General features: G+C 41.5%; 2 protein-coding genes across 3 annotated transcripts; both read right to left on the bottom strand.

Moving 5' to 3' along the window:
- Positions 1–42: 42 nt before the first annotated feature.
- On the bottom strand, positions 43–18,826 carry ACTR8 (actin related protein 8). Of its 2 annotated transcripts, XR_009565893.2 has the most exons (17): positions 18,777–18,826; positions 18,086–18,172; positions 15,879–17,826; positions 12,791–12,961; positions 11,279–11,389; positions 10,551–10,655; positions 10,095–10,268; positions 9,485–9,578; positions 9,136–9,268; positions 7,684–7,837; positions 6,796–6,891; positions 6,145–6,285; positions 4,847–5,111; positions 3,908–4,071; positions 2,902–3,090; positions 1,224–1,257; positions 43–825 (listed from the first exon to the last, which is right to left on the bottom strand). XR_009565893.2 is itself a non-coding variant. In XM_030867443.2 (15 exons), the coding sequence occupies exons 3-15, from the start codon at positions 16,230–16,232 to the stop codon at positions 2,947–2,949; spliced, it is 2,106 nt and encodes a 701-aa protein (XP_030723303.1). In that variant the 5' UTR covers positions 16,233–17,826; positions 18,086–18,172; positions 18,777–18,826; the 3' UTR covers positions 2,735–2,946. The 2 variants fall into 2 exon arrangements, 1 of the variants encoding a protein (XP_030723303.1); XM_030867443.2 differs by lacking the exons at positions 43–825; positions 1,224–1,257 and having other exon boundaries at positions 2,735–3,090.
- Positions 18,082–23,865, bottom strand: SELENOK (selenoprotein K). The gene is made up of 4 exons (XM_030867446.2): positions 23,711–23,865; positions 20,309–20,399; positions 18,777–18,860; positions 18,082–18,172 (listed from the first exon to the last, which is right to left on the bottom strand). The coding sequence occupies exons 1-4, from the start codon at positions 23,727–23,729 to the stop codon at positions 18,082–18,084; spliced, it is 285 nt and encodes a 94-aa protein (XP_030723306.1). The 5' UTR covers positions 23,730–23,865.
- Between the last annotated feature and the right edge of the window lie 4,056 nt (positions 23,866–27,921).

The following is a 27,921-nucleotide window of genomic DNA, read 5'->3' as shown; positions in this document are numbered from 1 at the left end:
CGCAACAGGAGAGGCCACAACAGTGAGAGGCCCGCGTACCGCAAAAAAAAAAAAAAAGACCACTTACAAAACTATAACCATTCAGATAATCAATGATAAAGCATCTCCCAGCCAAATATCCAGTCTTGAATAGTCCATGCTCTGCAGAGTAGGTAGAATTGTTTAGCTCTATAACTTTCTAAGTTTAATTAATGAATGCCAAACCTAAGCGTCCTCACTAATTCACTCAATAACTTCTTAGGTGAAAAACCTTCTATTACACACACAAGTCCTTATTTCTAAGATAACAAAAATAGAGAATAACAAGCTGAACCTGTCTTTGCTGACCAGATGACCTACTTTATGTGGAACCACTTGTAAACTTGGTATTTGCATAGGACCTCCCTCTCAGAACTAGATTCATGTCCTATCTGACTCTTGTACAGGTGACTTTTAACATCAACAACAAAATACATCACTTGCAGAGCTGATGTCTACTTTTGCCCAAAGTTACCTGTTAGAAGTCACTGTCAGAATTCAGAGTTTTATGGTTATTACATAACTTTCCATGTTCAAAACAAAAATAATTCATATGTTGAAGTAATTAGTCTTTTTATAAATGAATTATTGCACTGGTTTACTTAAATAAAAACCAGAATCTAGGGCTTCCCTGGTGGCGCAGTGGTTGGGGGTCCGCCTGCCGATGCAGGGTCATGGGTTCGTGCCCCGGTCTGGGAAGATCCTGCGTGCCGCGGGGCGGCTGGGCCCGTGATCTATGGCCGCTGAGCCTGCGCGTAGGGAGCCTGTGCTCCGCGGCAAGAGAGGTCACAGCAATGAGAGGCCCGTCTACCGCAAAAAAAAAAAAAAAACATAATCTACCATAGAATTACAGAATGTAGAGATGTGTGGCATTTTAAGTCTTCCAACTTTTTACTTTTCTCAAAGCGTCTTTTTCTTAATGCAGAGGTCACCAAAAGGTTGTTTATATTAGCATCCATATTTTTCTAGGAAAGCTTGTCTCTTTCACACAGTGCAAGACTGCATCTGCTCTAGAATGTGGATCAGTTTCAGGTGGATGACTCTTAAAATGTTCTTGTAGATTATCCTTAAAGGACCATGCCACTCCTTCTAATACATGTCTTACAGATAAAGACCAAAATAAGGAAGGATAGTGTGTGCAGGTTCACAAGCAAATACTTAGTAATGCCTGAGGCAATACAATTAATGTGGTAAAGCTCATTTACTTGTCATGATCAGTCTTCACGGTGCTTGTAAGTGCTAGTAACAGAAGACGGCTTATGTCAAAACTTGGATCAGAAACCAACCTCCTCTGAATCAACATCTACCAGTTATAAGAGCAATATGCTCTTATGTGAAAAACTATTATAAACAGAAATACATTATGCTTTTAGAACTAGGTAGCCAGTATTAAATTGTGTTGAAACAGCCCAGAAACATAAAACCAGTATTGTATAAATTTAATTATTTTGTTAAAAAACTGAAAAAATAAAAGCATACAATTTTCAAATTTAAGGCAAACATCCCAAATAATACTAGCAAATTAAAATTTTGTAATACTGGCAGACTTTTCTTTGTTTCCAACCTACTGAGCAGATACGCAAAATAAGCCTATTTATTTAAAATGCTCTAGTAACAGCATTTCTCCAAGTCCTAAAACTTCCAACCATCCTTTTTTTTTTTTTGGCCATGCTGTGCAGCTTGTGGGGTCTTAGTTCCCCAACCAGGGATTGAACCCGGGGCCACAGCAGTGAAAGTGCCGAGTCCTAACCACTGGACTTCCAGGGAAGTCCCCCCCCAGCCGTCCTTACTGTTTCTATATTCCACTTACCTGCATCTCTTATCTGCATCTACTTTTGTCTTTCCCCCAGCCCCACTCCCACCCTCAGTTCTAGGGGAGCGAGATGGTCCCTGGCAGGGAGTGGCAGGAATCAGGCATCCTCCCCACCCTCCCAGGTCTCTGAGCTCATAGGCTGTGCTGGCTGGCTCCAGTCTCCAAACCTGCTTCCCTTCCTCTGCCGGGGCTCAGAAGGCTGCACCAAGGCCTGGACCACTGGTGGTAATAGCTGTCTGTATTTAAACGTTGGTTCAGACTGCTCACAGATTAAGGTCAACTGATCATACTGAACAAAAAGTACTCCAAGAACTTTCACTTCATTTTTCAGGTAAAGGAAAATTGGGGACCTGATGCTTAAGTTAGAAATTACAGCAGTCTCCTTGTTTATCTGTACGACACATTAGAAAATCATTAACCTAAATCATTTCTATCTGGCTTTAGGAAGCAAATGAGTTTTCATTTCTGTTCTGTTTTGGTCAATGACTGTTTTCCTTCCCCAAGCCCACCCTAGATTATGTCAGTAACAAAAGCCAGCCAGCCCAGCCTTAAATCTTTGCCTCTCGAAATCTAGACCTGAATGTGCCCCAATATTTTTTGTAATACAGGAGAAAATTTTTAAAAAACAAAAAACTTTCTTTCCTATTTGGAATTGTAGCAGCATACACAAGTCATGACATATGTGCTTGCTGTACTAGATAAGAGGGAAAATGCGTGACCAGACATTTCTCACAATTCACGTACACAGTCACACCCCCACCCCTCATGGTTATGTAAGACTGCCTGATGACTCTCAGAAGCCAACCTAAATGAAGGGCTTTACCACCTGAGAACCATTCTACTGCAACAATTTAGATCATCGGGAGTTAGAGACCCTGAAGAAGGGGCAGGAGAGTTTACCACTGAAGACTAAGTTCGTATTTATTCTCAAATGTCCTGACTACAAAAGCAGCTTATTTTTTACACCAATGTCATGTTCTCAACATAAAAGTTAAAATTCATTTATTTCATAAAACTTAAGCACCTAGGTCAATAAATTAGAATATAAATGTTCTATAAGAGTCTTATACCACAAGGTTATGTGTTGGTCTTCAACAGTGGCTTTTCTGTCCATTTCACCACACAAAAGCAGCTCGCTCTCGTAGCATGCGAACGCCAAAGCGCTGCCATTCTCTCTGATAAATCCACAACTCCTGTGTCGTATCTAAACAAGCCAACACTGCCCCTCCTTTCCATGCGATCAGCCGGGGATCCATGTCCTAGAGAGGTGATAAACAAAGATATTTCAGTGTAAGCAGACAAGACATTTACTTGAATTTGGGGGTAGAAAACACGCTGCTGAGTCAATATGGAATAAATCAGATTTTCAACTTGCATTAAAGACCCATGAAAGATCCATGAACCACAGACCTCTTCTATTTCAACTCACAAGAAATTTGTTTAGTTTTTATTACTGAAAATGCTACTATTCACTATTTACTATTATTCCACATAGAGTCCCTATAGGCAGGAACATATGTAAGGACATAACTTATTTTGAAGTTTGACTGGAATAAATATATCCCACAATCCCTCCCTCAGAATTAAAATTAAATAAAAATATTCCCAGGAATTGTCAGTGAGAATAATAAAATACAGACACAATCCGTTTCTAAATTCCTGTGTTTATGGTTGCCAAGATAGTTCAAATCAAAAAGATCCCTGAAGATCACCTGGTCTAGGGACCAGAAGGAGATTCTTAATATGAAAGAGATAAAATGGAATTGTTCTGGCTGACAGCGTGAGAACAGTCAGTCTTCTCCTTGCCCCATCCAGTCCTCTGACAAAGGCGGAAGTCAGTCATGCTAGTTTGGAGGGCACAGCAGGGACTAAAAGCCAGTAATCTAGTCCCTAGTCCAGAGCTCCTTTCACCACATCTGTGACCTGCTGAAAGTAATTTTTCCACTTGCTCCAAGCCCTTAAGAACTCCCCAGACACAAACCCACGCCTCCCAGGATTTTCTCTGTCCAATACATTACAACTAGAAATAATGCTGTTTCACTGGCAAGAGTACAACTTGCACTGTGTACAACATACCTTGGGCCTTGTGATCACATCCACATTTTCAATAATTCGCCTGAATGAAGGTGGCATCTTATTGAGAATTCTGTGCTGCAGAAATTCTTGAGCTTTATGAAACATCAAACCACCTCCCACCACCAGGATGGAGCTGTACATCTTCTTTTTGGCTTCATCAGACGCTGAAAAGACAGTGAAATCCCTTCCACGCTTTTTCTCCATATCCACCACCACCCCAGGCCAAGCCACCATCTCTTGCTTGGATAACTGCAGGAGCCTTCTCAAAGGTCTCTCTCCCAACCCATCCTAGACAATGCTACCATGCAGCCAGAGCAACCTTGCAAAACACAAATGTGAGCATGTTGCTGTCCCACCCCCGACCCTGCTAGTAGCAGGATTAGGACCAGAATCTCTAGGGGGGCCTACAAAGTCCAGCGTGGTGTGTACCCACCACTTCCCACAGCTTCACCCTACATCCTGCTTTCCAGCCACACTGGCCTTCACACAGGCTTCTTCGTCTACCTGGAATACCAAGGTAACACCTCACTCTCCCCCTAGATCCCTCTCTCTCAAATGGCTCTGCCTCAGGAAAGCCTTCCCTGCCTCCCCGCCCTCCACAGCTCCTCCTGAGTAAAAACCCCTTATTAAATCCTTCAATCAGAAACTCTCAGTCAGAACCCTTTAGTTCAATTTTGTAGCACCTGCCACAGTTGTAATTTCATCTTTGTGTGGTAAGCTGACTTGTTTTGGTCTCTTCCACTAGGCTCCATGCTCAGCGAGGCCAGGAACCAGATCCTAACACCTGACAATGTAGGCGCAAAGCAGATGCTCAATAGCTTTTTTTTTTCTTTTTCTTTTTTTTTGCTCAAAAGCTTTGGCATGAACATGCTGCAGGGCAAAACTACACCCTAGCCTGAACCCTGTAATTGCTCTCTCCCGGCTCCCAGACGTGCTTACAACAACAGTCTATGCTATGGAGGATGGCTTTATCCAGGCCCAGGGCTTTCCCTTCAAACAGCGAGATGGCAGTCTTCCGGGACATCAGTGCAGTGAGAGCTTCCTCAGAATCATTGCCAGCCATCAAGCAGTCTCCCTGGGAGGATCCCAAGTCCACCTCCTGGGAATGCAGTCTTTCTGGAAGATCAGAGGACTGGCCACGAAGATCCCCCTCAAATCCAATGGGTTTGGATGCAGACTTTCGGTCAGCAGTAGCTTTTGCAGACTTTAAATCAATCAAAAGGAGAATCAAATGGATGGTAAGGCTATGATAGAACACGGTTGATGTTCTCCAGCTAGATCCCCCCCTTCTCCCTACCCCACTACTCTACACTCTATAAAAAGAAGGTCTGTCACTGTGCTACAGAGAGGAAACACACCATAGTTCTACGAACAAGCACCTGATCCCCACCCCAGGATAACTAGGAGTCAGGGGTGGTGTGCAGAAGATGAGGAAGTGCTGACAATTCCAAAACAATCATGGGCAGGCAGCGCGTGAGGTAACACCTCACTCTCCCCCTAGATCCCTCTCTCTCAAATGGCTCTTCCTCAGGAAAGCCTTCCCTGCCTCCAACCCTCCACAGCTCCTCCTGAGTAAAAGAGCTATAACTTTGCTATTACTGATAGGATTTTTAAGATTGAAATGTCGATGTAGATGAACTTTTCCCCCTGAGTTTCTAAGTGTAGTAGTTCACTGGAATTCTTAGGCCACTGGCTGTTATGGGTCCTCATTTTCAGACCTTATCTAAGCACCCCACGCTCAGCTTTGGGACAGGAACAAAAACTAGAAAAGGTTCACTGCCCTCTTCTCTTCATCATGAGCTGCTGTTTCATTAGCAGATAAGAGCTTTAATTTGTGCCCCTGAATCAGACATCCTAAAACTAGGATCAGCTTTGGGCAAATTCAGCTCTTTGCCTGTGCCACCCAGTTTTTGCATGATAATTTAAAAATAGGTAAGCTTTTACTGAAAATACTACTGGATAAATATTCAAAAGTAGATAAAGTATTATACATAAAGTACTTAAAAAATACATGCCAAAAGGGAAGTATCTTGTAGATTGATATTCTGAAAATTGATGTTTGCTGAATAAAGAAATCTGTCATCTGGATTTTAAACACAGATTTCATCTATGGTCTTGAAAACAGTATCAGCTTTAGTATACTGTCAGATTGCAGCCACTGCAATGATGCATTAATTATGGGCAAACTTCTCATACAGGGACAAAACTGTCTCCTCTCACACAGAATTACCACAGACCTGTTCTTGCTTGCTTTGTGTGGCCAGCAGGTAATGTTCATCATGAGGATCCTCAGGGTCACCCTGGGACCTGTGCTGCAAAGTTGTCATTTTCTGTCCAACGATTCCAAAAGTTGCTGGATAAAACAAAGCCATCGGAGCCTGTGCATGGAAGGAAAAGAATGACCAACCAAGGATACTGCCTTCTGAAAAAACTGACCCATTAAATAAATTTTGTTCTTCCAAAAACAAAACTGGCAGATCAGATCCTGTAAGTTAGACCAAGTAAGCATTCTCTTTCAGAAGTAACATTATTTTTTCAGTGCATGATAGGCCAGAAAACTAACTTATCATCAAATTGAATGGGTGATATAACACCAGAAATCTCAAAGTAAATGTAAAATAAGTGCCTAGTAATCTACTTTATAATTTCCTAGTAAGAATGGTGCCTCTTTCTAAATAACAACTCATCACATACTGGCTAATTAAAATAATGGCTCAGATCTGTTCTAATCTGTACTCTACCAGTGGTTTAAATGTTGGGTTAGCATCTAATTTACAACCAGTTGACATTCTCACCTCATGAGGTTTCCAGCAAGTACATATTCTCTCAGTCTGATTGAACCTGGCTGCCTTTCTTTCTACCCATGGAAATATATACCGATGTGTTACCTGGAGTTTTTCATCTCCTAATCGAAACTGGTAAAGAAGGGCAGGGGAATCTGGATGTCGAATCTGAAACTCATGGTCCTGAAGCCCAGAGATGTCCTGATTCCAGGAAAAGATGCTGTCAGTGAATCAGTAAAAGTGCATGCAAACTCTTCAAATGCCATCTAAATCTCACCTATAAAAGGGCTGCCCTACAACTTCCTACGACTTCCACTGGCACTTAATAAAACAAGAGTTCAACTGTACCTTGATTCTCTTTCAACATTTCTGAAATTCCCATTATGTACATTTTTGTTTGCTTCATTATCAACACACACCAATACAATGTCCAAACCAGTAAGCAAATTCCCTCAATAACTGGGAAATGTTATTACCCCGCCTTAATGTTTCTCAAAAAAATTTTTATTCAGAATTACATTACTTGAAAAATGCTTTAAAATAAGTTGGAAAAAGAAAGGTCTAAAACAAATAGCATAAAAAGGTAGCAATTCATATACAGCAATGACTAAATGTTGACTGTTCACAATACCAAGTAAGTGCTTCAAATGATACCATTTTATTAACTGTCTATACCTATGTATTTACCTGCTACTATGCATTACATCCAAAGGTTTATCTTTATCCTTTATTAGAATGATTGTAGATCCTAAGGAGAGAGACATCTGCTAAACTCTCTTAAAAATACTAGCTGTGTTTTCCAGAGCCTGAGACACATCCGTACAGCTCTGACCTTACCAGAAAACTCTCTCACTCCTTAAGAGCTTCAGCCTCAAGGCTTTATAAACTTGGGTTGAACAGGTTGCATAATACTGTTAAATTTTTAATTAGCTTTAAATATCTTCAATTTTTCCTGAAAACAAAAATAATCAGCAATTTTGATTTTGCTCCCACCTGATCTAAATGACAAAAAGTTTCTTTAAGGTGCTGCAGAAGAAGGCAATCCATTTTATTTGTTAACTGGCATTCTCTGTAAGGGAACCCAGCTCGCTGCATCAGCCAGTAAAAACATCTTGACACATCAGATCCACCATATGCCAGACAGAGCCTAGTGTTAAGAGAAAAGGGCAGATGGGTAAGCTGTCAGTTAAGAAGGTGCAAAGGGTGCTCCAAAAACTCAGTCAGGCACAGTGAAACACAGCAAGTTTCAAGAAATGTTGTAGAGATAAATTAAAGCATGAAAGGACAGAATGGATGTAAGGGATAGAGAAAGGAAGCTAGCAAAAACCAGCGGTGAACATCTAGAAGCAAAAAATGCTATTTGCAAAAACTGTCCAAGAAACAGAATACACATTAAATCCAGCTCATTTCCAAGTCCATATGTGTAGCATATAACAGCTGTTTGACTGTCTACACTCACCAACATGTAGAAATGGCAGGCAGTGACACCATAAGACAAAGTTAAGGGAGAAAACCTGAGCGAATACTATCTACTAACTGAATATTTCTACGATTTGGAAAGATCACTGCTGTGCTGTTTTAGTGGTAGAAGACCTGGGTCCAGTGTTTTCTCTATACTTTGAAAACTAATGGCATTAGGTGTTACAAATGGATGAGCCCAAACAACTCAATCTGGGTTTGAGAATGCACTGTAACTTGGGGTGGGAGGTAACAAATTAACCTTTCTCATGGACTGCTTGGACCCTCTTTTAAATTTGTTTCTTTGACTTAAGAGTCAAACTTCCTATGTGGGTGACAGGAAGAATTAAAGCATCCTGAAGAAGCCATCCTGGAAGCACAAAATGCTGCAGAGAACTGGTGTGTGCACTACCTCAGTGTGCTTACCTCTGCTGGGCTTATCTCAGGACAGACAAGCAGCAAACCTGCTCCTGCTAGTTATGTTATTACCTCTTCTATCAGAGATGACATAATGAATGGACTTGACCACCATAAAGTTACTCCTCACTCACCAAAAACAATTATGACGAGAAAAGCAAATACTCAAAATGCTAGCTAGCTAGAGAATTCAGACCTGAAAACCTATTTTCTCCTACATGACTTGCCCAAATAAAGCTTTGCTGTGAATGTGATTGGTATCTCTCTGCCACACCATAGTGAAAGACACAGAGCTAACATACACACTTCCTCTGTGGGAAAGCACACAACACACACTAGGGCTTTCAGGAGCTGCTAATGTGAACTCATATTAGAGAGTTCAAATGGGAAGGGTAAAATTGGCTATTTATAGCCGTGTTAGAATTTGCACTTCCACAATCTTACTAGTTTCACAAGAAAAATCTGAGTATGTAATTCCTTACAAAAACTTCTTTCTAACTCATGATGCTTTCAGTTGAACAGGCTGTGTGGGGAGAAGGAGCAGGGAATACGTCCTCCCAAGCTCCTCACCGAGTGTTCCGATGAGAGACCCCATCCTCCACACAGCACACGCTTGTCTTTTGGTCTCCAACATCTACAATACACGTGCTGCTTAAACCACTGCCATAGGTGGCGCACACAGACTCCTGATGGACCACGATCCCTGAAAAACAAAAGGTAGAGGCGTGAACACCTGGGGAGCAGGAAAGATCCTACAACAAATATTCAGTTAAAATCTAGGAACCTCCAGGCAATCACCCAAGTATCACTGACCCTCCCAGAATAAGCATTTCAATAAAGCAGTGAATCAGATTAACTTTGTCAGGAAAAAAAAAAACAATCTCATTTCAGGCAGATTTCACTGGGATATCAGACATACCTGAAAACCCCATCTTCATTAGGATCATATTCACTAATTCTTTCACATGCTGTTTATTATAGATATCAGGAATTAACAAGATACATCTATAATACTAAAAAGAACAAAGAAAAAAATATAAAATGGTTAACACTCAAGTCAGGTCAAAATAAATTTCACCACACTTGTCGTCAAAGAGGATTCTCTCTAAAGCAGTAGCAGCAATGGCTAGAGGCCCAAAATAAAAACTCAAAGCTCTCTGCTATCCTTTAGGTTTTATGAAAAAAAACAGAAAATGCTGAAGTTTTGTGGGCTTTTTTCCCTTTGAGCTATTTAACACTTGTAAAGTGAAAAATAAGAAAACTGATGTTTCCGAAAAAGGTCCAGAGGGAAGGCATAAACATGAGCAAGCTTGCTGATTGCAGAGCAGTTGACAGGAACACCAAGAACCAAACAAAATGAAAGAAAAAAGAAAGCACCAGAGGGGAATTCAGTGAAGGAAAAAAGATATCCTTAACAGCTTAAGGTCGAGAAGGCTTCAAGAACACTGTCTTACAAACAACTGAGTATAGTATACTTTTATTGACCAAGAATCTTAAAGACAATCCAATAACTGGTCATTTTAGTTTACCTTTAAATCTTTCAGTGGGATTTCCAAGTATTTTTGTATCGCATGAGACCATATTACTTCAATATCTGCCAGAACAGCTGTAAGGGAGCCCCCAGGTCCTGGGTGAATATTTAACTGACCTCTTCTGATAGGCCAGTGAATATTGTAACAGTCCAGAGGATTAACATACAGGGCCTAGAAAAGACAGGGAGATGAATACATTGTTAAAACTCTTCTCTCAGGGTTTTCTAGATTCACATTCAAAAACCTAAGGCCAGAAGTTATCATTAACATTTGCTGACTGTTCTAATGTTGAGAGTGGTGTATGTAACATCTCAGGAGCCAGTGTGAATATCTGGTCCTCAGGGTAGGATTACAGAATGCTAAGAAAAACTAGAACTAGGTGGCAAAGCAAATTAATTTTACAAATAGTATCTAGGTTTTCTTCTTCCATTTCACTGTAAAGATGTTTCCTACCTCTTCTCCTACCAAAAATTCAGGGTGATGAGATGTGTTTGTCCACTTATTTCCGGAGCAATGATCTAAAATCGCAGGTCGCATCTGCTTGTTGTAGGAACGTGCCTGAAACAAAAGAGCATCCAAAAATTCTCTGAATGCATGCAAGAAAACAAAAAGGGGTTGTCCTCTTTTCTCCTCTCTCGCAGACCAGATACAGTGGCAAATTTTAATCATAAATCCAAGATATGTGACAAAATATTGATTGGTCACAAGTGGATTCTCCTGCCCTATACCACAATCTTGATTTCTCCCATAATGTTAACACTCAGGCAGTGATTCAGTCAGTCCAAAATTAATACTGTACTCTGCTGAAAGTTGAATACAGATTTATATATCATATAGACTCATGTCCATTCCTAGCAGCACTGGTTTATCACATTAAAATGACAAATGTAGTAAGAATACAGCTTCCCATCAAGATCCTGGAATTACACACTTAAGACTCTCAGATAAATTAAATTTTCGTCAACTTGACACAAGAATCACCACCTTACAAATTATTTGGCTTGCCTAGACATCTGCAACACCAATTCAGGTATTCTGTAGGTGGTTAAGAATGTTTTTTCTTCCTCTTTTAAGGAAATCCCATCTTGAATTTGCATAATGAAACAGGGAGCGCACACGAATGGTTACGACTTAATAGCAGTGGTCAAAGAATGAATCTGAAGAAAGAGTTGAGACTGAACCTGCTCAGGGGACACAGGAATCCGTCTTGTACCATTTGACATCTTTTTAGACCATATTGCTTGATCCACCATTTTAAGGCCATTTTGTCTTTGTTCATTACTTTCAGGTTTCTGGGGAAAAAGAACAGAGATGAAGAGTATAAAGAATTTAGTGAAAAAGAGAAAGAAATGGCAAAATACTAATTTAATCCAGCAAGAGCAAATGCTCCCTCATCAACGAGTAGCATGTCCTTCACCTTTGTCACATGCATTAATCTTAAGAATTCAAAGTAATCTTCTTTTTATAAATTAAAAAATCAGAAAAGAGCCATCGCCATAAAACTATCTGCAAAAATCTATAATCTCAAGTGACTTTTGACTGATATCAGAGCACTGCTACTTTATATTTACAAAGTATTCGAGAGACTCTTCCATATATCTATATAATTCTCATGTTTACAATTTTATAACAATGTTTTATTCCTTCATGTGTTATTTCACTTAATTAATGAGTATTCAAGTTCTTGTGATATTGCAAAGAACACTATATTTTTATAAAATATTATTTTGTTTTCTTTCCATTTTTATTCCTGAGATTTATTCCTAAAATAGAATTGTAAGATCCAAAGATATGCGAATTTTAGATTCTTACACTGTCAAGTTATACTTAAGCTTAGAAATGGACTTAAGGAGAGTCTGCTAGTTATGCTAAAAAATGGAACCCTAAGGCTTACTATAAGAATTATAGAAACTGCAAGTTCCTAAAACTACCCTTGATTTAAAACTTAAAGCAGATTACAACGCAATACACATATTTAACACCTATCACAAAAACTTTCCTGTTAATTATCACCTGCAAAATAGGATGCCTACTGCATCCTAAGTAAATGCTTACTCCAAGGAAACACTACTTTTTGCCTTTAAATTATGATTTGATCTAAGATTGTAACAAGTGCTTATTGTAGCAATGCAATTTGCTACAGATTGAAAATATGAGCTCAGTTTAAACTCTAAGTATCTGGAAGAGAAAATATGGCAGTCAGTTAATAGACACCTGGATGCATCATTTTAAGGGAGTGACAATTCTGTATCTTCCACTAAAGATCATCTTCATCAATACCCAATTCATCCTGATGGGTTAAAAAATTAGATTTACTTTTGTTATAATTATTTCTGTACAATCTAAAATTGATAGCTCAGATAAAAAATGACATTTGTAACCCTGAATGATGTCGTTATTTTAAAATACATTAAAGCTATGAAGATGTCGTTCAAGATTATAGCATACATTGAATACTGAAGCCCTCCCAAGGAGACAACCCTGGGCTTTCTCTTTAGGTCTCACATTTCTTTTGTGTGAGTGTGCTGCGACGGGGCGGGGGGGGGGGGAGGGGGGGGGTGTTGGGTTTTTTGGCCACGCTGCACGGCTTGTGGAATCTTAGTTCCCTGACCAGGGATTGAACCCGGGCCCTCGGCAGCGAAAACTCGGAGTCCTAACCACTGGAACGCCAGCGTCCTCCATTTTTGACTTACATTTAGTCCCTCCCTTAGGAGCCAGTTGTCTTTGTACAGGGGCTGCCCTTGTTGTTTGTGTCTTCGTGCAATAACATGAGGAATGCTGGCAGGAAGTGTGTCTGTGGCTCGACCGATTCTCAGAGTTGTTGAACCTGGATGTATGACAACAATGAAGTTGCTCTGGATTTGCTGCAAATACAAAACATAGGAGTGTGACCTTAGTAAATAACATGCAGGTAACATGTTAAATAACACAGAGGTAACAGGCTAGACTAAGAAATTAGTTTCCTGTAATGACTATCAAACTCAAAGGTATCAAAATAATTCAGTAAAGGGAGTTCTCTGAGAGGCATCCAAATATTGCTCTCTGCCTGCATGCAAACTCTTTTTGTATCTGTGTGCCAAGGATCTGACTCAGGGTACATAGGTCAACAAATATTTGTTTAAGTGAACGAAATCCTAAGTACCCAATGCAAATCAAGCTATAATTTGGGGGCATTTCTGTGCCAATCACTGTGGGTACAATGGTGACCAGGACAAAGTCCTGACCACTAGAGAACTTCCCATTTACTAGAGAAGAGAGTTAAACAACGAATAAGAGTGTGGGGAATACTATGACTTGTGAAGTATGGGGTTCCCTAAATCTGAATCACCTTAAGATCCTTGTTAAAGCAAAACAAAACAAAAAAGACCCTAAAGCTTCACTACAAATTTTCTGATTCAGAATCTCCAGGAAGAGAGAGCCTAGGAATCTGCAATTTACAAAAGCTCCTAAAGTAATTAGTATGATCACTCAGATGTGACAACACTGGTTGAGAAGGTGAGGGAAGAAGTTAATTTAAGATCAGAATCACTGTTTTGCAATGCTGGAAAGTAAGTGGACTTTATACATGGAGCACTTCCGAGAATGTGCATGAACTGTATTTTCGTCATTGTTTTTTAAACACTTTACCCTTATTGGTTCTGTACTATTTACCTGATCTGGCAAGAGTCTGCGGTTAAAAAACCGGAGTTCACAATTCTATCCTCACAGGTCAGAAAGCTCTGCTGCATTTCACCATCCATTACTGGGAGACAGTGAACAAGGACTGACAAAGCAGCACAAATCAGGACAGTGGAGTAATGACTGTGGGCTTTTAGATCTGTAATTCTCAAGGGGGCAGAATATAACCTGAATCACTAGGGAACCTTTACCACGTAAACCTGTTGAGGGACCCAGAGTTTCAGGAGGCAGTGGGGGAAGAAGGGACTCCAACAATCCCTTTGACAACAGGATGCCTCTGTTGAGAATCACCATTCCAGTGTGACTTCTAAATCAGCACCTACTCTGCTCTGCCCTTAAGCTACAGTTGTGTCTTCTTGGCATGTCCTCATTTAAAATATTTCCGTAACTTTCCAATAAGATACAGTCCAGAACCTCCAAGATCAAGACCCTGCCTACTTCTCTAGCTTTACTCTAGAACCACTTACTTTTCAGTCTCTTTAATCTTCCCAATCCAGATGTCTCCTGATTTTTTAGTTCACTGTGCTGACATTCAGGCCTTCACAAACGCAACTCCCCTTGCCTGCAGTGTTCTTTCTCCCTGTTAAATCTTACTCCTCCCTTCAGGTCTAAAGTTGAATGTCATCAGACCAGGTTTATTTGTCCCCCTGCAATAAGATCTTATGGCACCCCTCCTTTTCATGACACTTATCATTCTTGTAATGATTTACTGTCTGCTCTCTCAAAAGACAAAACCTTCATGTAAAGGACTACTACTCTCTTGTTCACTACTCTGTGCCCAGTGCATGGCATACAGGAGCCTAGTAGGCATTTGTTGAATGCCCATGGCACCACTCTCACAGGGCCTGGTGCTCTGCAGCACACTTCTCAAGCTTTTGCGTGCTATGGCAGACAACATTTAGCTAGCAAACTGAGTTAAACAGATGAGGTGGCTTGCCATCAGGGACATCTGTACCTCATTAATAGTACACAGGCTGCAGCACACTGATGGGGAAGCTCTGGGGTAGTAAACGCAGTTCTCCAAAGTGTGGACAAGCAGTTTTTAATAATTACATATCTACCTTAACATATTAGAAAACAACTAGCCAATACATCCTACACATCATTTCCTGGACATTACTGCTTAAGATAAAATTGAGTAAAAAAACTTATTCAGCAAATAATGGTAGAGGTCTCACAGAGGATATGGAAAAACCAAAAGTTGTTACAGGACTGAAGTTAAGCAAATGTTGTTATAGTGGCTAATGGCCCAGGCTCCAGATTCACAAATCTGGCTCGAAATTCAGGCTGTGCCACTTCCTTGCTCTAGATAAAGTTCCTACCTCAGAGCTATTGTGAGGATTAAACGAGTTAATCATGTAGCTCGGAGTCTGGCTGTCTCTTCCCAAGTTCTGCATTCCCTTCAGAAGAGGCCAGGCTCTGGCTTATACGACCCTCTTGATGCCATCCCTGTTAAGATCTCCAGTCTCATGTCTTGCTCCCTCTTCTTCCTCAATTCCAGAAATCCTCATCTCCAACATTTCATATCCTCCCTTGGCCCAGGTCTCTTCCATGCTGTTCTCCTGCCCTCACATTCCCCCTGGCTAACTCCTAATCATCCTTTAGGTCTTTGCCCAGGTGTCACCTCCATTGAAGAAACTGTCCCAGACCGTCAGGGCTGGAGGAGGTACCTGCTGTGTGTGCCCAATACCTCCCCCTATGGTCCTCTGCACTACCCCATCCCACTCCATGCCCTAGATACTTACTGCTCATCCCCAATCGTGAGCTCCCCCTTCCCGCCAAGTGGGAGAATCCTAGAGAGTGGGAACTGGCAAGGCCCTTACACACCATCCAGTCTGCCCCCTCAAACTAGTTGGCAGGAAGGTGACAGCCCTGTGCTGGTCTCATAGCCCGGGAGGCTGGGGTTCGCACAGTGGCTGGTGTCACTGGCCTGGCCATCTGCACTGTGCCCTCGGAGCAAGCGGGGGACGACCCCCTTGCACCACCCACCTGGGTGGGCGCCCGAAGACTCCCGCCGTTCGCCAGCCTCCTCCCCCTCGCCCAGCTCCGCGGCCCCCCGCCCCGCCCGGAAGCCGAGTCCGAGGCCCGCCCCCGGCGCCTCACCTCCTGCAGCGACTCCGGCACTAGCGCGGGCACGATGGGTCGCTTCACGCCGCGCTGCTCCTTCTCCTTCTCCCCGCCCTTCTCTTTCCCATTCTCCGTGTCCCCCTTCTCGGCCTGGGTCATCTCGGCCGCCGACGCCCCTCCAGCCTCTAGCCTCAACGACGCAACGCGACCACCAAGAGAACAGGCCTCGGAACAGGCGCAACCTCTCGGCCGACTGCCCACAACCAAGATGGCCGCCGGGAGTCGGCCCAGAGCATTCCGGGAAAGCGGAAGGGCGGAGCTGCCCGGAGGAGGGTAAGGTGGGAGGCTGCACTGGCTGGATGTTGCTGTGATTGGTCCTGGCTGCAGCATGCCCGCAACCTACTTGTGTTTTGTTTTCCGTGCTTGCTGTGGAGCAGCTGATAACTGGTGTCTCATTTCGTCATCACACCTGTCTTTTCTGGCTTCTCAGACACCATACGTAATTCTAGTTCTCCTCGTACTTCACTGGCCATGCTCAGTCGGGCCTCTGATGTTAGGATTCTCTGGAGTTAGGTCTTCTCTCTTCACACTCCTTGGATGACTTTATCCAGTTTCATGGCTTTAAATATGAAGATAACTCCCAAATATGTATTTCCAGTTTGGATCTCGCCCTGATAACCAACTGCTTATTTAGTATCTCCACTTAGATGTCTACAAGGCATTGTAAACTTAAATATATCCAAAATGTAACTCGATCCCCGCCTCCCCCCCAAAAATCTACTCCCATTTTCACCATCTTGTTTCACTTGTTTCTTCAATTGTCCACATCTTCTACATCCAAATCCATCAGCAAATCCCGCAGTCCCTCAAATATGCCTTGAATGCATCCACTTCTCCACTCCTACTGCCACTACCTGGTCCGATCTCACCTGGACCACCACAACATCCTCTAAACCCAACTCCCTGCTTCCAGTCTTGTCCGCCTGTAGTCTGGTTTTCATACAGACCAGTGTTTATTAATGCCACTACATCCCCATTTCCTGGCAAACAGAGTTGAATAAATACTTATAAACGGACATAAAAGTGATTTTACTGAACACTTTGGTTTCAAAGACTGTTAAACACAAAGTAGAATTATCTGTATTATTCATTTTTTCCATAAATATTTCAGTGCCTATTACACGTAGTCACTATTCAAAGCACTGGGGTAAAGAAGACAAAATCCGTAACCTCATACAGCTTTCATTCTAGTGAAAGAATGAGAGTTACCAGCATTCAGATGGGGTTAAAGCCAACAGGCAGTATCTTAAGCAATGGTTTAGAATTAAAATTGGTAAAGATAGCATTGAAGTCCTCGATTTTAAAGACCACCTAGCAAATCTACATTTTGTAGCTCAGGCTTGTTGGTTATGGCTTTACAAATACCCTGATAATTACATCTGGTAGCAAGTAAGACACATGTATTAAAGATCCATGGGACAAATAGGCTTTAAGATAAAAATTAATTCAAGAGCACAGATATCATATGCATACTACTGAAATACACTGTGATTTATTTATAAAGAACAACAAAAGCAATGAACAGTATTTCAGAAGTTGAAAAAGGTGACACTAATAGTACTCAATATGCAGCCATTTATTTTCAAATTTGGAGCCTTCTGTGTTTTAATTATATAAAGATGAGAAGTCAGTCTTGTAACCTAAAAATATTTACTTATTAAAACTATATTAATGCTTTCATAAACGATACAAAAAAGATGAGACAAACACGTGCATTTATAGAACTGCCTATCAGTCATGCCAGATCCCTGCGGGGGGGAATTCCCAGCACGACCTCATTCATCTGTGAGGACACAGAGCAATCCTTGTTTAGAGTACACATTCATCTAACTTGTCCAGTGTGGTCAACACTCCATTTCTTGATGGTTTCCTTCTGCTATGAATGTGCTTGTCCAGTTGTCTGCTTCTTAGAGCAGACATTTACCTAAAAGAAAATGTTATAATAGTTACTAGTTAGTAATTTGGATCTGTATAAAAAAGCTAGTCATTACATGTTATAAAACCTTCTTCAAAAGACATTTTGATTCAAAAGACAATTTTTCAAGGGTTAAGATAAAAATATTTTTCCAAATAAGATGTCTGAGTAATCACAAAATGTTCTGACTTCTGCTTTCCTAAAGAAAACCTGCCTAAGGAGGCATTTTCAAAATGAAATCCCTGCAGAATTGCAGGTATTAAGTTACCTTCCTCATCCACCGGCCATTGGAGGAGGATTAGGGCCACGCAGATGATTAATTCGACCCATTCTTCTCGGGGGGTTTCCTGGTGGCCTAAGATAAGAAAAGTTAATTTCTACTGTTTAGTAGACACTACTTCAATTGATTCCTTTTAAGCACTCAAATAGACCCTCTTCTTTATTTAAAATAGGAACTACCATTTAGGTCGTGAGTCACAAATTCAAATACTGAAAGAGACCAGATGCATAAAGCGCATGAGGAAAGTGAGTCAAGCAAGAGTTAGGATAAACGGAACAGCTCCTCCTATAAATGTCCAACTGAAACGCAGCTCCAGCTGATTTTTGCCATATAGAAACACAGTCCCCACCCAGTGCTGCTGGATCGTGAGATTTTCATTAGCAGCTGGAAATCCAGATTCTGAAGTGAAACCTCTAGATTTTAATGTTGGCCATCAGTTTTCATCCTCTAATTTAGACTTCTCCCATAGGATATTTGATATACATTTTAGCTTTGTCAGATTAACTCTGATTATCAAATCAAAGGCAACTTGATTTACAGTAATACATTAATTTTGTGAAATAGAATTTAAGCCTTTAATTACCATGAGCCTAACTATGTCTGTCTGCCTATTTATCTCTAATTTAATTATATTACACAGAGGGGTAAAAACATTGTTTATCAATTTAAAAAGTTATACCCTCTTCCATCATCATATCTGGAATCAGATGAGCTTCCGTAGCCTCTTCTCTTTTTCACATCTTGCTGAAACAGAGTTCTGAAACTGAAACAAGGGGCAGAAAACAACAGAAGATCCACTTTCAACATTATAAAATGCATTTCCATGGTTCCAACTATCATCTCTGTGGAAGGATGACTACCCTAACTTAGCTCCAAACCCACATTTCTTGAAGCCAGCTGGACAACACCATCGAGCGCAAGCACAAGTCTAAACAGAGTGTTCTATGTTCCGTGCCAAAGCCACCATTCCTTGTCTTCCTTGTTTGCTGTAACTCTTCTAGACAGAGTCTAGCAATGACTCTGAAACCAGAGTCATCTCCAACTTCCTTCCTCTGCTCTGTATCAGTTGTCAAGTCCCAGAGTCTGCTTTTATAGTATTGCATGTCCATTTCCTGTGCCAACAGCCTACCTAATGTTACCTTGGGGAAGGAGGGGCTGAACTGGTGTGCCAGAGGCACAGGGCTTTCTGGGAATCCGTTTAAATGGAATTTTATTTGTGGGGCGGGAAGGATTTAACTAAATTAAAACAATATTTTAAATAAACAATATGGAGGTGAAATTTGTAAGAGATTGCAAAGAAGTTTTGCAATGAGTAACTTAACTTAGGCCTCTCTGTCCCCTGTTGTATTTCTCTATGGAACGGTTTCTTCCATTTTACCCCATCTAATTTATGCCACATGCAGCCATCAGATTAATCTTTCTAAACCAGAGCTACAATCAAATTAAGTATAAAGAGCATAGGCTGATTTTCAAATTTCTCTGCCATCTTTGCTGTGCCTCTTCCACCTGGAATAATCTCCTCTGACGTCCTCCTCCCACAATCATGCCCAGCGCAAGGCCCCTTGTAAAAAGAAGACATTTACTGATATTAAAATCAATGAAGTAAGGAGACATCCCACATCTCTGCATATCTGCAGTTCTCTGCCCACGAGACACTCAAATGTATATTCAAACTTTGGATGAGTAAGACTTGTTAGTAGATGAACAATTTTCATAAAACAAACAGCATATGAAAGACCAAAAAATGAATTTAACTAAGAATTGCTTGAAATTATGGTGAAGTTTAAATTTTTGTCTCCTCTGTATCGATGCTAATCCTTCATTTAAAAAAAAGTTTATGCCTTGGGAGCTTTTAAAAGTCAAGATCTAATTCCCCCTGTTTACTTGTTGTATACTATGCCATAAAAGTTGCACATACACACTGAAGGCAGGAACAGTAGAGAGAAAGCAAAGTGCTGTCATCTGGCAGCAGAACGAGCAGGTCTGGCCCCATAGCTGCAGGCTGAAATGGTTACCACCACGGCTAAGACATGGTTAAGCTTACTAACTCAAGGAACATATTCACAATCATAAAAGATGTTTGGGGCAGTTTTATCACTATACAAGTCTTCATCTCCCTTAGAAAAGCTATTAATAAAAATTACAATTAAAAAGTGCTTCAGGCAAGCTGAACTTAAATATCAGGGCTATTAAGAGGACTACTATACTTACAACAAAACCACAAACTCAGCTATTCCCCAGAAGAAATCCGTTATAAAAGACAATCTCCATGGGGACTGACTCCTGCTGTCCAACACTTGTCCTATAGACAAGAATAAAGAAACTTCAGTTAGTGCAACAAACCCCTGACACAAGATGCATTACATTTAATCAGTTAGGTAACAATCATAGGCTCAGTTTTCAACTTGTTCACTGTTCCAAATAGTCTACACAAGGAAAGGTGTGTTATGTGTACATCATTCTAAGGAAAGGTTAGGGAAGTGAAGTTCTGTGGTCTAGAGGTCATTCCTTTAATATGTCAAATTATGCCTCCTATAGTTTGTAATTTCTGCTGGGTGACATTTCAAGGTTTTTTTTTCTCTTTTTTTTTACTGTGGTAAAATACACACAAAAAAATTTACCATTTTAACCATTTTTAAGTGTACAGTTCTATGGCATTAAGTACATTCACACCATCATACAACCATCACCGTCAGCCACCTCCAGAACTTTCTCATCTTCCCCAACTAAAACTCCACGCCCATTAAACACTAACTCCTCATTTCTCCCTTCCCCCAGCCCCTGAAAACCACCATTCTACTTTCTATCTCTATGAATTTGACTGCTCTAGGAACCTTGTACGAGGAATCATACAATATTTGTACTTTGGTAACTGGCTATTTCACTTAGCACAATGTCTTCAGGATTCATCCATATTGCAGCATATGTCAATATTTCCTTCCTTTTTTAAGGCTGATGAATATTCCAATGTAAGTATATACTACATTTTGTTTATCCATTCTATTGATGGACACTTAGGTTGCTTCCACCTTTTGGCTACTGTGAACATGCCGCTATGAACATGGGTGTACAATACCTTTATTCAAGTATTTTGAGGAAACAAATGAGATGAATGAATATAAAGAATGTTCACGCCACTTCCATTTTCCTAAATGTGTTCTGAGTATCTCTTTCACTTGCAAAGTCTCTTGCCTATATAAAAAGACTGTTTATACATACCCTTAAAATCTTCAGGATCAGTTGTTATGTTAAAATTTTTATATATCAAAGAATTAATTCGTGGGCTCTAAGTACTAAAGAGAATTTGGCTTGCTCATTAAAATGACCACTATTTTTCTTTAACAGAATGCTGTTTGATCCGAATTACAGACTCCAGTTTTATCTTACAGAAAAATGGATATATTTTTCAAACCACTTTAAATAATAGAAGATACATCAGGAAAAGTTAATACTCTAGAGTTTCAGTCTTGCACATCAACAGGTTAGAATATTTTGGGAGACGAGCCATCTGTCAACTACCTCTCCTCTCCATTTTCCCAAGGGCTTCAACACTCACTGCCATGCCCAGTTTACTTCTCCTCTTTCCTTGACCAGCTTACTTTCAGGTATCCACTTGGACCTGAGCCCTCACAGAGCTACTGAGAAAAAGGGGCTACACTTAAAGACAGAGTGTGAGTGATAGGCTTGGTTCTGCCTCTTACTAGCTCTGCTTCGTTGGGTGATGTGACATTTTCCTTCTCTGAGAAAAAATATTCCAAGGATAGTCATCATATAGAATTGTTAAGAAAAAAAAAGTCACTTGACAGTAAGAAAAAGTTTTTATCAACTATGAAATGCTAGTACAGTCCTTCGAAGAAAATAGATCTAGGACTTCCCTAGTGGAGCAGTGGTTAAGAATCCGCCTGCCAATGCAGGGGACATGGGTTCGATCCCTGGTCCGGGAAGGTCCCACATGCCACAGGGCAACTAAGCCCCTGTGCCACAACTACTGAGCCTGCACTCTAGAGCCCGCGAGCCACAACTACTGAAGCCCGTGCACCTAGAGCCCATGCTGCGCAACAAGAGAAGCCACCGCAATGAGAAGCCACCGCAATGAGAAGCTTGCACATCGCAACGAAGAGTAGCCCCCGCTCGCAGCAACTAGGGAAAGCCTGCGCGCAGCGACAAGAAGGAAGGGAGGGAGGAAACAGATCTAATTGGAACCCGTCAATTTCTTCCTTTGCGATTCTAAAGAACATATTGCATGCATTTGTACCATTCTGAATTTTTTGCGCTTTTCTTCCCAGTTTCTGAAGGCAGAAACCTCCCCTCCCAATATCCTCAGAGAGAAATAAGTTGCTTGAATGCAGTTGGCCATTTCTCAACTATAAAAGTGAGATTAGAGGCCCTAGTAGAACCTTTATGTTATTTATGTAGATCAAAAGCAACAATGCATACACAAAAAGACACACTACAAATACAAAGAATTATTCAATAGATAATAGAAGCTGCCAGCCTTAACCACAAAGAATATAACACAAAGTCTGCAAGTGCCCAAAACGAAGATGAAACTTTGATCTTCAGTGTCCATCAACCTACTTGTTTCAAAGGTTTTTAAGTAAGAGACAAGGAAGAAGAGAAAGTGAGATTTTGAAAAGCAAAGAAACGCAAAGTGCACTCAGCCAGAAGATTTCTCACTACCTTCATGGTCTCTGAAGATAAACAGATGACTCAAATAGAACCAGGACCTGGTTCCAGTGATGCAAGAACTAGTTAAGAGTGCACCAAGGCATTTATTTCACCTGAGTCAAACAAGTGGGCAGGCAGTTCTGACACTGTTCTGACCCAGTCATACTGTGTCTTTCCTTTCCATCCACTGTCTTTGGGGAGTCACTGAATTAAGTCTCTCTCAGCTTCTCCATTCCAGGAATAATCAACTTGCTCCTACAGGGAGTAATGATACTCCCTGTGCCCCTTGAAATTAGGGCAGAAAGCTACATGCGTGACGAGCTACCCCTGCTGGGAGAAAAAGCCTATCCAAAGCTTTTCTTCAACTCTCCTACACATTACAGAAAGACGCAGCGTAGTAGAAAACCGTAAGAACGCAGACGTCAGCCTACCTGCGTTAGAAACCCGGCTGAGCCATTAGAACTACCTTTGTAATCCTGGGCAAGCTATTTAATCCGGCTGCGCCTCAGTCTCCACCCGCAAAACATATAATAGGGTATCACCCGGATAGGGCGACATTAAGACAATGAGCGGACAAACGAACAACGCTAAAAAAAAGTGCCCGAGGCACAAGCGCTACGTAACGGCGTGAACACTGTGGTCTTTTCTAGTTAAGAACACTGACGCCCGACAGGAAAGACCACTTTCCAAGACCCACAAGCAGAAGCTCCAGAAGGGCGAGGACGCCGGGCACTCGGCACCGCCGTCACCACGGGGACATTGGTCCCCGCCGCGGCTCAGGGACGTTCGGCCGACGAGCCGCAGGCCCGGGCGACTTCGCCCCCAGCTCCGCCTGGCCGCGGGGCGTGCCCGGAAAAGCGGCACCGGGACGGCGGGCGAGGATGGAAGAAACCCGGGGCTCGGCCTCCCAGGACGGAGGTCGCCCACGTAGCCTCTCCAACTCACCATTCGAGATGTAAACCATCTTCCTCCTCCTCCGCCTCCAGAGCGACTGTCAGGCCTGGCCCCTCTCACTTTCCGTATCTCCCTCCGCGCTCCTCCCTCTGACGTCACAGGCCACGAATAGACAAAACAGTGACTGAGGAGGGAGGTGGACAGAGCCCATTGGCTCTGGGGGGACACGCCCCCGACGGGCGTTTTGGTCTCTTCATGCTGGTGATTTTCGATGTAAGGTGGAGGCTGGGGCAGGTGACAGGATGTGACGTTGCGGATTTAGCCTGTAAACGCGGGCTTTCCTGGCTCCTTTGGCAGTGGAGTTTGGAGAGCTCGTTTGCGCTGCCGGAAGAAGTTACGCTGCTTTCTAGTTGTTTGAAGGGCCCAGGGTTGGGGAGGCAAGGTCACGTGTGAAGTGACTTGGAGAACCGGCGGCAGGAGGAGGTTCCTGAGAATTTTCCAGAATTGTGGATCTTTCAAGGTGTGCAGGGAAGTGCCTTGCGGGCGGAGGCGGTGATCAATCCGAAAAGAGCTTTACGGTCAAGACTTCGGGAATACACAGGCCCTATCTAGACAATGTACTCATTCTCTTTAGAATCGGTGTTTCTACTCTTGGTTCGCTAGAAGTGGATGGAGTTTTTATCAGCTCTTGTGAGACAGCTGAAAAATACTGTAGCGCGGGGTAGCTCGAGACCTTTCTCTGCTTGCTTTTTATTACTGGCTACTTCGTGATATTGCCAGCACTGTGGAGGTGACAGATGAATGAGAAGCTGTCTCGTGGTCATTGATTAAATATGGCCCACGTACCTTGTGCTGACTGATTAAATATGGCCCACGTACCTTGTGCTGACTGATTAACTATGGCCCACGTACCTTGTGCTGATGGGTACTTACTCGGCTCCAGCCACTGGGCTGCTTTCTGGTCCTTGACCATGGTAGTCTCATTCCTGCCCCTTTGCTTTTGTACTTGGATGTTCTTTCTGCATGGAGTCCTAATTTTTTTTCCCCCAATTCTCAAGTCATGCGTTGTCTTCTCAGAAAGTTTCTAATCACCTTAACTAAAATGAAACTGAAAATTCCATTTCAGAAATAATATTTTACATTTAACAATGTGTGTTAAGATTGTATGTTCCAATACCTAGAATAAACAAATATTTATTTTCATGTTGACTTTTTCAGTAGCAGTTTTCCCCAAAAAAGTGCATAATAGGACAAAACAACATCCTTCATTTGAAATTTTTGCAGCGCAGAGGGTTTTTTTCTGCACACATATTGGAGTGGGGTCATTAAGTTTCCCAAGTACCTTCTTTAACACAAGCCATGCCACCATCATCTCTCACCTGCTCTTCTCTAGTTGTTTTCTACCTGAAATCCCAGCTTCCACCTTTACCAGCCTTAAGCAGTTTTTCACACTGTAGCAAGAGTGATCGTAAAATGGAAATCATTGCTTGCAACCTTTTAGATACTGAAATTTAGTGATTTCCTATTGCTCTTAAGATCCAGTTCCTTTTCCTGGTCTACAGGCCCGTCATGACCTGTCCATTTGATCGCCCCCTTCGCTACACCTCCTGCCACAATCCCCACCCATATTTTGTGCTAGCAACATTGATGTTTAGTCTCAAGCATCCAAGTTTTTTCATGCCTGCAGGACTCTGCACATGCTTTTCCTTCTACCTGGGACACTCTTGCCCTGACTTCTTGCACATCCAGCTCCTTTCATCTTTTAGATCTCAGCTTAACTGTCACCACTTCTGAATTCCTTCTTCTGGCCAATCATCTCCATGATTATTTTCTTCATAGTACTTATCACGATGTGAAAATATTTTATGTCATAATCGGTTTGTTTCTTTCCAGAAAATATAAGATGTAAGAGGTCAGGAATCTTACCTGCTTTGTTCCCTCTTATATCTTCAAGGTCTATTATAGTCCTTGGCAGGTAGTAGGTACTCAGATGTTTGTTGTTAGAGAGGGAGGGAGAGAGACAGACTGAGAGAGAAAGAGAGAGAGATCTAAAAGTTCCCTAAAAATCTCCCAATCACCAAAGGAGGAAGAGAACTAATATTGGGATCTCCTGAGTACCAGACACCGCTAGGCTCTCTCTTCCTCTTCATCCCTCTATCTAGATTATTTCTTCCTGAGATTTTAATGCAGTGATTCCCTAATGAACTACCTCTAGCCTCTCCCACTCAATTTCATGCTATGTTTAGCCACTTGTTTAATCCAAGTTTGCCTCTTTCCTGCTCACATCTTCAGTTTCTCCCTACCACCTGACAATTCACACCCCAGCCTCCATGGTCTGGCATTGAGAGCTTCCTTGATATATTTTCTTAGGTTTATCTCTGTGACTGATTTCCTAATAGACCCCTGGTTTTCCTTCCTTGTTGCTTCTGCTCATTTGTTTCCTCTTGATGGGAATTTTCCCCATCTCTTAAAATCTAATCCATCCTTCAAGGTGAGGCATGTTCGTATTAAATGAAACAACGAATAGCAAATGTGAAAGGGCTTTGCAAACCGAAAAAATACATATATTATATATAACTATATGTATATTATACTATATATATTTCAGATAGATAGATTATATAGATAATTAGTAGCAGGATGCGCCGGAGGACAAAGAACATTTCCCTCCTTTCCCTAACCTTTCATGTCAAAGAACTGCATGTTAGTTACCAGCCACATGTGGCTGTTGAGCATTGAGATATGGCTTTAGTCTGAAATGAGATGTGCTATACGTGCAAAATGCACACTAGATGAAGAGATTTAGAATGACATGATGTCCAGTATCTCAATTTTTAATACTGATTACATGTTGAAATAATATTTTGGATATTGGATTAAAATATTTTATTGAAGTAATTTTGCCTGTTTCTTTTTACTCTTTTAACGTGACTGCTAGAAAACTTTAAATTACGTACTTGGCGCACGTTTATGTTTTGCATTATATTCCTTTTGGACACCACTGGTCTAGAGTGAAGACATTATTGGCCTGGCACAGGAAAGGTACTCAGTAAATATTGGTTGAATGGCTGAATGAATGCTGTTAATAATGGATAATATTATGCAAGGTTTACTATGTGTCAGGCACTGTTCTAAGCATTTACTTATTAGTTTTACTTATTAGTCCTTACAAGAACAATAGCTAACATTTATATACTACTTACCCTGTTCCAGGCAATATTCTAAGTACTTTTGATGTATTAATTCATTTAAACCTCAACCTTATTAAGTAGGCTCTACTATTATTTCCATTTTACAGATGAGGAAACGAGTCACAAAGAGCTCAAATGACTTGCCCAGGGTCACACAGCTAGTAAGAAGCAGAGCTGAGATTAAGGCCAAGAGTTTGGCTCTATAGTTTGTGCTCTTGACGCCTGTGCTAGGGAATTCCCTGGCAGTCCAGTGGTTAGGACTCTGCACTCTCACTGCCAAAGGCCCGGGTTCAATCCCTGGTCGGGGAACTAAGATCCCACAAGCTGTGCTGCATGACCCCAAAAAACAAACAAAAAACTCCTGTGCTGTACTGCCTCTCCACACATAAGCAGAGGTATTGAAATAGGATATAATCCAGTGTGGTACTCATAATATAGAATGGGAGGTGGTTTCTGGAGACAATTTAAATGTATCTCAGTTTTCTCAAAGTTACAAAATAGCTTCCCACAGTTTTTCTTTTCTAGATACCCTAAGCATAAAATTCCCTTAAGCATCTCTAAGTTGATTACCTAGCCATCTCAGTTCCCATCTAACCCCAGAGGGATGGGCTACTGTGAATGACAGCTACCTCTGGAGCTGGGACTGGAGTGAATCCCACCTAAACCACATGGGTGGAGAGAGGTGTTTACCAGAGTATAGAGAAGGAATGCTGGGTTACATCAAAACAATAAGATGCCTTCAATACTGCCTTTAAGGAACACGGAAAACAGATGGCATTTATGTTCTTCATTAATCTTTTATGTGTTTGTTCTTACAGTTATTGCTCCTATATTCTTTATTTCATCTGGGCTCAGATATCTTAGCTGTCTCACTTTTCTACCTTATATTCTTTACTGATGTCTTTCACAGTAGCTTTTTTTTTTTTTTTGTATTCCTTTTAAGGTATGTAGTCTCAGACTGGACATGCTGTGCAAATCAGGGGCTTACTTTTTTGCACCAATAAGCAGTTCATCCCTTCAGTTGAACTGATGGTTTGACTGCTCTACAAGTCACTTTCTTAAACCACCTGA

Source organism: Globicephala melas, chromosome 11, assembly GCF_963455315.2.
Source record: "Globicephala melas chromosome 11, mGloMel1.2, whole genome shotgun sequence".
In the NCBI taxonomy this organism is placed as follows: Eukaryota; Metazoa; Chordata; class Mammalia; order Artiodactyla; family Delphinidae; genus Globicephala; species Globicephala melas.
The sequence above is the reverse complement of the archived record's forward strand: the minus strand, read 5'-3'. Positions and strand labels throughout refer to the sequence as shown.